The 9810-nt window shown below is 38.9% G+C and overlaps 1 protein-coding gene across 5 annotated transcripts in view; it reads right to left on the bottom strand.

Moving 5' to 3' along the window:
- Nucleotides 1-4374: 4374 nt before the first annotated feature.
- TDRD5 (tudor domain containing 5) overlaps nucleotides 4375-9810 on the bottom strand; it is an 83496-nt gene continuing 78060 nt past the window's right edge. For all 5 annotated transcript variants that reach the window (XM_055319491.1, XM_055319489.1, XM_055319493.1 and 2 more), the window contains one exon: nucleotides 4375-9089. In XM_055319491.1, coding sequence (XP_055175466.1) covers nucleotides 8845-9089 — 245 coding nt within the window. In that variant the 3' untranslated portion in view covers nucleotides 4375-8844. The remainder of the gene's footprint in view (nucleotides 9090-9810) is intronic.

Below are 9810 nucleotides of genomic sequence, written 5' to 3'. Positions count from 1 at the left end.
TTAACTTTTGATGGCAGCTGTCTCTGCTGCTTTGCGACGTGTAAAGCCCTCTACAAGTGACAGTTATTTTAACTGACTCAAGATCTTGTTGTAAGTTAAACCCACTCTCTACACCAGGGATCTTGCTTGTCTTCACTTGAAAGTGAAGTCACAAGGGCTAATGGTTGTTTTCCATCTCCCTGGAGGACCTCGAGAGCATATAGTCTTAAACACAGAATGTAGAATTCCTGCAGGCATTCTTAATCATTTCTGAGAATCTGAGTAGCCTTCCCCAGAAAACATACACACACCCAAAATTTAATGCACTGGAATAAGAAAATCCCTTTATGTAAAGACTCACGATGTGCCTAAAGTATAAGAATTTTGCTTTCTTTTCCCTATAACAAACTTATAAACAGGTCAGAACCTGTCTGCCCTGGAGAATACAAAATAAAGATGGAAAGGTGATTTTTTTTTTCTTAAAATTTTTTCAACAGAGCATGTTAGAATTAGTAGTCGTCACTTCTAAATATGAGTAGAGCCTTGTTGGTGTCTCCCCACTGCCTTCAAGGATAAAAAGGAGCCATGCAGCAGGAAAGTCTAAGCTGTGTAAGAGGCAGCTTTATGTAAGGCTAAATTGGAGAAATTTTAAACTGTGGGAAAGATGATCACCCTATGAGAATTCTAAGACCCTTATTCCCTCCACCTAAATTCACTTTGTCACTCAGCTTGTTTTATCAAGTAAAAAGAGAGGTTGGACTTCCAACTCAACAATCAATCCTACAGTGCTGTGAAAGAGGAAGATTTGGCTCTGGGCTTGGCAAAAGAATGTCGGTCCTCGAGCGCCACCTGGCAGTGATGAGAGGGCAAAACTGACTCTAAAGTGCTTCATTTCACATTTCACTTTTAGAACAAAAAAAAGTTTTGTTTTTTTAATCCAGTGTGCATTATTTCCTTCATCAACTCTACTCTGAGGAGCAATTCAAGTAGAGGAATCCTAGGTTCATAATCCCTAAATTAAAGTTGTTACAAGGTTTTCTCACAGTACTTCTGCTCCATTTCAGCAGCTGTTCCTGAAAGCTTAGCTGTGTGTCCACTCGAAGGAAAGCCTGAGCAGTATCACAGACAAGCCCTCAGCCAAAGTCCTCTACTAACACCAGATCACCCTAACATTCCTGCCGACTCCTTCCAAGGACATCCGGAAATTCAGTTCTGTTCAGATTTCACATCAAGGATCCAAGATAAAATGACTACTGTCCGGTTAGCAAACAATAAAGTGTTACCACTGGCTCCACCGTTGTGTGTGTTGCTTCAACACTTCGCAGACTGCTGTAACATTTGGCTTTTCCTGAGAGAGGGGGAAGAAAGGCCACCACAATTCAAGTATGTGATACCTCCCACTAAATATCTTTATGATATTTAGTGGGAAAGTGCCACCATGGGATAGAAAAGAATATGACAATCAAATGAAGATCCATGTGTGGGAAATAGGGAGTTGCTAATCAGTGAGGTTAAAGCTTCAATAACTCAAGATGGAGTTCTAGAGATCTGCTGTACAGCCCTGGGCCTCTAGTGAATACTGTATTGTGTTCCCAAAAATATTTAGTGGATAAGCCTCATGTTGTATTACAATTTGATAAAATTTTTAAAAATCAGTTGCTGTAGGCTGTCCATGATGTTGCTTGTAGCACAGTTCTCAACTTCTTATTCCCACACCAGTCTGTCTCAGTGGCCCCCTGCATCAGGTATGCCTGGGAGAAGGGAGGGGAGGCTGGACGCTGAGCTCCACTAGCGAGAGGCAAAAAGGCAAAGGAGATGGATGGCAGGGCTGAGTTGGCAGCCTGACTAGTCTGAAAAAGTGCTGTCCTCACTGGCAATCTGTTCCTCTAACCCCCCCACCTCCCCCCACCCCCCTTGAGAATCACCTTTCTAGAGGCAGGACATGCATCCAAGTGGTTTGTCCTAATCGGGACAGAGTTGACATTATCCTTTTGCACATTGGTTCGGAGCCCTTCCTGCTCGTTGAGCCATAGGAGACCACTTAAATCAGGACCTTTGGGGGACGATGTGATCCAAGCTGTGCAAGTTTTCGAACGTTCCTCGGGGTGATTAAGATACAAGGCCAGGCTTGCAAACTGCTGCCCTACCTGCTGCCTCAGTAATGCTTGGTCATGGTTAGTCGCCAGCATTTTATTCTTCGGTGGGAATCTATAATTTAACTTTTACCAGGGCACAAATTTAAAGCTAGCAGTAGTTTCCCTGCTCATTTCTTTAGTTGCATTAATGTTTTTAAATCACATGTTCTCACACTACACTGAATTCAAAACAGAAAACATTACAACATTAATCTCCAAAGAATTAATGGCAGAAAAGTCACCAAAAAAAAAAAAAAAAAAAGGTAAGAGAGTTCTCTTGGTAAAGAGAACAGATTCTTGGGTTTCTTTCATTTCCCTTTGCCCCTGGAGTCATTGCTTTGGCAGGGTCCAGCACCACCACAGACCTGCCCCACCCTCCTTACAACTCAATTTAGCACCAAACTAGGTCCAGGAAAAGCAGTTTACGTCCAAACTAATATATAAATCCCTAAAGAGCACTTTTTTAAAAAAAATTCTATTTATTTATTGATGAGAGACACACACACAGAGAGAGAGAGAGAGAGAGAGGCAGAGACACAGGCAGAGGGAACAGGCTCCATGCAAGGAACCCAACATGGGACTCGATCCCAGGTCTCCAGGATCAGGCCTTGAGCTAAAGACAGTGCTAGCTAAACCGCCGAGCCACGAGGGCTGCCCATAAAGAGCACTTTTAAATGCATTTGTTTCATCACTGAAACTGGGTCTTTGGTGCTGAGAGATTTTCTGGAAAATGAACTGGGATGTCAGAGGTATGCTTCCACGAATAAAGAACGATAAAATAAAAGGAGCCAGTTTGATAAATCAAACTTTTCTGCAAGGAGGCCACAGAGGTTGATTGCTGAGAAGCTGCAAGTATCAAACTGCCTTTTCTTTTTTGCCATTTTCTCTCACAAACCGAAGCAGAAAAATAACTAAGTATGGTTTATGCAGAGAAATAACCTAGACAAAGTATGTGGTCATTCTACTCAGTTCTCTTACCTAGAGAACATGCTCTTTATTCAACTTTATGTAAAGTTTAAGTAGGATGTTTGTTCGTGTTTGATTAGACTCCTTCCAATAAAGCCCTCTGTATTATCGATATTCAGAACATAGCATTGTAGAAAAAAGATCAAGATTTCAATGAACCTTACTTATATCCTATTCTGTTTACTCATTCATCTAACTCAATAAAATTACTTACTGAACATCTACCCTATGCCAGAAAAGACATGAAGGTGGATTGGCCTAACACGATGGCAGTAGATTTACAGAAAAATAGGTGGGTTACTGAGATACTTAGGAGGTAGAATTTGACAGGATTTGATATGGATTGAATGTAGGGATGAAGGGCAGGGAGCAGTCAGGATGATTCTACTCCTAAAATTTTTATCTGAAGCAACTAGCAGATGGTGTAGGGAACACTGGCAGCAGAGGAGGGCGATCCCTCGAAACTCCTGTTGAAGAAAGTGTAGGATATGTTTCAGGGGTCATAGAAATTAGGAAAAGAAAGGGTAAACTTTTGACTCTAGTCCATATCATATATGTTTAAGTTTCATCCTTCTAAGCAAAGGAGAAGACAGGCATCCATTAGGAAAGAGGAAGACAGGTATCATGAGGAAGAAATAGGAAACATCCTGTGGGGATACTTTGCTCAATAGTCAATATCCTGGTACACACACACAGTCTTACTTAGCTGACAAGTATTTTCCTACAAAAGGTATCAGAAGATATTTTTCATCCAACCATACGAGTGACAATTGCAGAAAGAGGATACTTTTGTCAAGGAGTCATTTGTTGCAGTAAGAAATGAACCGAGGTGACTTTGGTTGCTAACTTATGGTCCCATGGAATGACAGATTAAGGATAAGTTTGTGCCAAACCACCTGAATGGCATTTGAGAAAGCACCTGGAAATAATCTGCTCCTGGCAGAAGAGCTACTATAGCAAAGGCTCTGAATGTGGAATTGGGTGATCAAGCAAGCGGCTGAAAGAACACTGAATTACAGCTGCAAGTGGAGACCACGTTTGGCATTCAGTGTGTGGAAAGTCTCAGAAGAGAATTTAAGACACTGGAACATGGCTTAGAAGGCTGTGACATGTTGCTATCAACAAGAGAAATAAAACAGGTCTAAAATGTGGCTGTCAGCTACTTAAGAAGTGGCTCTGGTGTGAATGAATTCCAACTGCATGGATTAAGAGTCTATCTACAACATAGCAAAGGTTTACAAAGGTCAAGAATAAAAAGGACATGCCAAAAATGAAGACAAATATTTTAGCCAAGACAACTGTCAAATCTCTATTTGCACAACTATATAAGCAAATTTCATATTTTAGTCAATTAAGTTCTTTGGGTCACATATTTAAGTGAAATTTTCATTCCTGCGGAATCATAACAGAAAGCTAGTTACAAAAAAAACCTAGACATTTTTTAACAAAACAAATTCCAACTTCCCAAATATATAAAATAAATAAAAAACGCTGTTACAAACTCCAAAGATAAGCCAATCATTATTCCTTGATCTCAGTAACTTTCCATTAGTTCCATAACAAAAGTTTTTTTTTTTAATTTTTATTTATTTATGATAGTCACAGAGAGAGAGAGAGAGGTAGAGACACAGGCAGAGGGAGAAGCAGGCTCCATGCACCGGGAGCCCGATGTGGGATTCGATCCCAGGTCTCCAGGATCGCGCCCTGGGCCAAAGGCAGGCACCAAACCGCTGCGCCACCCAGGGATCCCCAAGTTCCATAACAAAAGTTAAGAGAGCAGAGAAACAGTCCTAAGTTTGGTTTCCTCATCAAATTATCTAAATTGCACTGAGACATAATCATCAAGTAAACAATGTTTCTTATAAACATTTTTCCATAAATATTTTTTAAAATTTTAACCAAAATATAAAACAAAGTTTATACCAAACAGAAAGTTAAAAGTATTTCCTGAAAACTATGCTTATAACCAAGAAATTTTAGCTGTGAATAAATTCTGCACTCAAGTCTCAAGTGGGTCAAACACTCAATTTCATATGAAAAGTGGCATGCAAGTCAACTGGGATTCTAAATGTTAGAGAAAACCTTGATTGAGAAGTTAAAATAATTTGTCTACATAGTTAAAAATGGCAGAATTTAAAGTATTCTGGCTCCAGTAGGCTGACACTAAAAACTTCCTAGGTTGACTGGCAATTGACTAAATGAGAAATATGATACCTGTTAGGAGTACGGCTATCTTCAAAGAATCTAGACAGACTGAGTTGCTATGCACCCTGGTGGCATCTTGGAAAACATTAAGATCTGAATGGGCTACAGGATATTAAAAAGTTTTAAATGTCTTAGTGATGGCTCCTGCAAAATTATGATTAATGCTGTCCATGACATTGTGTGTGTGTGTGTGTGTATGATGAATTTAATTCTGAAAAGATATCAAAAGTTAGAAAAGTCTTGCCACCTGTGTATAAATGTCAGTAGGAAGCTTCAGAAGATGTTGGTTTCCCATCCCTTACTATGTCCCCCACCCTATTTAGACTCTTTGGCCACAGAATTGGCCCACTGTTATTTAAGCTAGCCACATTCAAGATGACAAGATCTTGTAAATCAATCTCTCTCCCCTCCCAACACCAGGGGTTTGTGCCCAGCTATCAGAACCACTATTCTTTTGGACTTACTTACCAAACTATGTCTTCTGGCATCAAATCATTTAAACTACATAAGACAGTTGCAATATTTTCCTGTAGATAGGGTGCTGAGTGAGGTGTCAGCAGATAGGGACTTTAAGGCCTGTGACCATGGACAAATCAGTCTTTCTAGGCTTCAAATTTCTTCATCTAAGGTTCCCTCTAGATCAGAACTCTGTAATTCTAAGTCCTCAGGTTAGAAAGAGTCTGACTGTAGGTAGAAGCCTCTGGTTTTCGCCATGCCTTGTAATGGGCAACTGGCTTCTCAGATGTGTGAGAGTCAGAGGGTGGGTAACAGTCATAGCTGACTGCATCTGGAAGAGCCTCTCTTTTGAAATCCCATGGTAGGTATTTAGATAGGAGACAGGTCTTTGCTATGAGCCACTGATTTAAAACCTGAGTGGCTGTCAGTAAAGCTACTCCCTCTTCCGTATCTAAAGAGTTTATAACCAGCATTTTCCTTTATGTTCTCATCCCCATTCCCTCTCACACACACAAGCTCCCACTTCCCAATCAACACTTCTTGGGGGAATTCTATTACTTCTAATGGATCCTTAACGACAGAAATATGGGGAGGGGGACTATTCCAAGTACAATATACATCAACCCATCTTTTTAGACAATAAAATATAGTTAACTAACCCTAACCTACAGAGCATCTATGTATCTTTTTTTTTCTATCTTTTTAACACTTCTTATTGTTATTCCTGCCCATATACCTGAATCTATTTACTCAAGTTCAAATGATCTACACTTTTTGATGCTTTGGGCTATTTTAGTTAACTACCAAGCAAGACCCATCTATGGGAGAAGGCAGGAAAACACATAGCAGGATCAGCTGTCTTAGTCAAAGCTAAGTAGTCAAAATATGTACAAGCTTCTCAGAGGTTCATTCTTCACTCTGCTCACTCAGGAAGTTAACTATTAATATCTGAAGAGGCTTCATTCAAACCGTATTGACACTCATTAGTTTGAGATGCCTCTGTCTAAAATGATTCTCTATCTGGCCATTTGCAAATGGATAGGATTATGAAAGAGCCTTATTAGAACAGTGATTCCATAACCCCGCATCTAACTGGCAAAGTGTAAAATTAGTCGCTGTCAGGTTACCTGGCATTCGCAGAGTTCCTCCTGATAGCTCATGCTATTGAGAGAGTTATGGTATGACCTACTAAATATGTAAATACTGCTTCTACCAGATTCACCTTGTCCCAAACCCAATGAGAGCCCATCTGGAGAAGTGAAGTATATTATTCAAACATGGTTTCTTCTTTAAAGGAAGAATTCGGGATGCCTGGGTGGCTCAGCAGTTGAGCATCTACCTTTGGCTCAGGGCATGATCCTGGTCCAGGGATGGAGTCCCCTGTCAGGCTCCCTGTGAGGAGTCTGCTTCTCTCTCGGCCTATGTCTCTGCCTCTCTCTCTGTGTCTCTCATGAATAAAAAATAAATCTTAAGAAAAAAAATAAAGGAAGAATTCTAAGAAGCATAATTCCAAAATGAATTTTCTTCTTTAAAAACAAATTGTAGATAATTCCTTAAACCTACATGAAAAACAGAACTTTTCCAGGTTGTATCATGGTTGAGTATCGTAAATGATATTTAACTGTCATATGATATTTAACTGTTCATTGGCCCTTCCTATAACTTTCCAACTGTCTTCTCCAATAAAGATGCCTGATATAAAATAAAAAACACCCAAATGGGAGCCTGTTCCTTGTGCTGGGTCAACTATCAGTGATATTTCCAAATTACTTTTTTTTTGGTCAATTAGAATATCATAATTCTTACATTGGAATTTAAGGTAAATCTGGATTTTTAAATTTTATTGCATTAAATATGTTTTCTCTAAGGTTTTTAAACCAAAAACTACCAGAATTTAGAAACTTCAGATTTAACTTGGTTTCATGATTGCTTAATTCTAAGAAAGAAGTTTCAGCCAGTAATAGTCTAAATTTAAATGTACTTCCTATTTATTTTCATCTCATTCTCTTCCTTAGTGGACATTTTGCTGATTAAGTAGTTGAGAAAAGGACAAACTCCTTATTGTACAAAGAGCATAAATCAGGGCCAGCTCTGCCATGTAATCCTGACAGAGGAGACCTTAAAGGAGGGAGGGGCCCACAAGGTGAGAATCAAGTTAGATGTAGCAAACAAGTAATTCAGAGCTCTTTCTCAGATTTTACTTCTAAAAAATGCTTCTGTATTGGATTCTTAATTTGGGGATAAATCTGGTATATCACCACAAAAAATTTAAATTAGTACCACTTACATTCTTTAATTTCACCTTTCCAAAGGTCTCGTTTGTTCTTGATGGTTCATACTTTGAGCTATATGATGTTTCACATAATTTAACTTCAGAGAACACCATATCCTACAGACACTAAACACTGACCCTCCTGGGAACTGTGAGGCCTAAAGAAATGGCGCAGCCAAGTTTCAATAACTAGTCTCTAGAATTTTGTTTTTAGCCACCAGGAAACTGCCTGTGCTGAAAAGACCACTTAATATTTTTAAATGTAAAAGTGTTTACATGACTAAAGCTTCAGGATGTGGATTTTCTCACTGATCCTAGCATTTCAAAGAAATAATAATGGTAAGAATTGGAGCCCTGGATCATCTCTATAATATAGAAAATTTCAAATAAGAAAACACAGCCTTACAATTCAGACATCCTTCTTCTGGAGATAAGGATCTGAGATCATTTTTGTCTTGCTAAATATGCATCACATAACATTAGTTTTTCAGTTTTCATTTATCAGTCATGATATGTACAAGAAAAACATTTATAGAAATACACACAAAAACAATAAAAATAAAAACTCCTTTAAACTACATTAAACTAAGGTGAAAAAAACTATGCAGAATAAGAAACATTGTCAATAAAAATTAAAACATTACATATCAATACTTACACAACAAAGTGAACTGTTAGCATAATAAAAGCTAACATATAGTCACAGGGAAAAACAAAGGCATCAACTAAAAAAAATAGTGTTTTGTCTCAAAACCTCCTCCTTGTTCAGGCCTTGGGAAATCACCAGGCCCTAAAGCACCTGGTTTATTATTTTCTCCCCTACTTCCTCCCTCATGCTTCCATCCTTTTCACACTGGGGTACCAGTGTAAGAGTCTCCTGGAGGTGGCTAACCGTGCAGCAGCTCCTAAGGCAGCAGTGGCTGTACTCCGAGGAATGTAGAGCTTCTGGGAAATTTGGTGCTCAGGAGACAAAATCAAAGAGAGCTGGTCCATGGCTCCATGACTCTTATCTTTGAATACTGTAATAGCATGGCTACTAGAGAAATCATTCTTTAGGCTCTCTGGAGAGCTCTCCACTGAAAAAGAAAGAAAAACACAAGTCTTTTCAAGGGGTTCTCATGCTCATTGCCTTCACTTTCCCATTCTAGATCTTTACTAATATGTGTGACAATCATCTTCTGTCAGATAGTGACATTCTTCTGTTATAATTAGAGAGGTAAGATTCAGAAACCAGTCAACAAATGGAAAGGAAATGAGAATGGGGAACGGAGAGGAAATAAATCCTTGTCAGAATAAGGGGGGAATGTACTTACAAACCGAGAAGGGAAAATTTCTTTCTAGGACATCATAAAAATAAATAGGGTATAATTCCAATTCCAGGGAAGAGTCCTCTTTCTTTCCAGCAGTGAGCACAATGGTGTCTCACAGGTGCTTTCTATTGCCACAGTGGTTTCAATTTTAGTCTGTACCAGTGTAAAAACAAAACTGACCAAGATGTTTGTAAGAAGTTCCAAAAGACAGTTATCAGCCATAAAATAAATTCCTTAGGAATTAGTTTTAACTAAGAAGAATCTTTTAAATGAAATAAATCTTGGAACTCCAATGCCAAAAATTCCAAATAACCAAGGAAGGGAATGCTGGGCATTGTCACACATGTACTCCAGACCAGTGCTACTGAAGCAACTGATCTGTTAACTCTTTTTTACTTGCCTACAATGAGAGAAGAAGCTTTTGCCAGCATCTAAGCAAACACACTGCTTCCTTCAAGAAAGTTCTGCGTTAAAAAAAAAAAAAAAA

Source organism: Nyctereutes procyonoides, unplaced genomic scaffold, assembly GCF_905146905.1.
Source record: "Nyctereutes procyonoides isolate TBG_1078 unplaced genomic scaffold, NYPRO_anot_genome, whole genome shotgun sequence".
In the NCBI taxonomy this organism is placed as follows: Eukaryota; Metazoa; Chordata; class Mammalia; order Carnivora; family Canidae; genus Nyctereutes; species Nyctereutes procyonoides.
The sequence above is the reverse complement of the archived record's forward strand: the minus strand, read 5'-3'. Positions and strand labels throughout refer to the sequence as shown.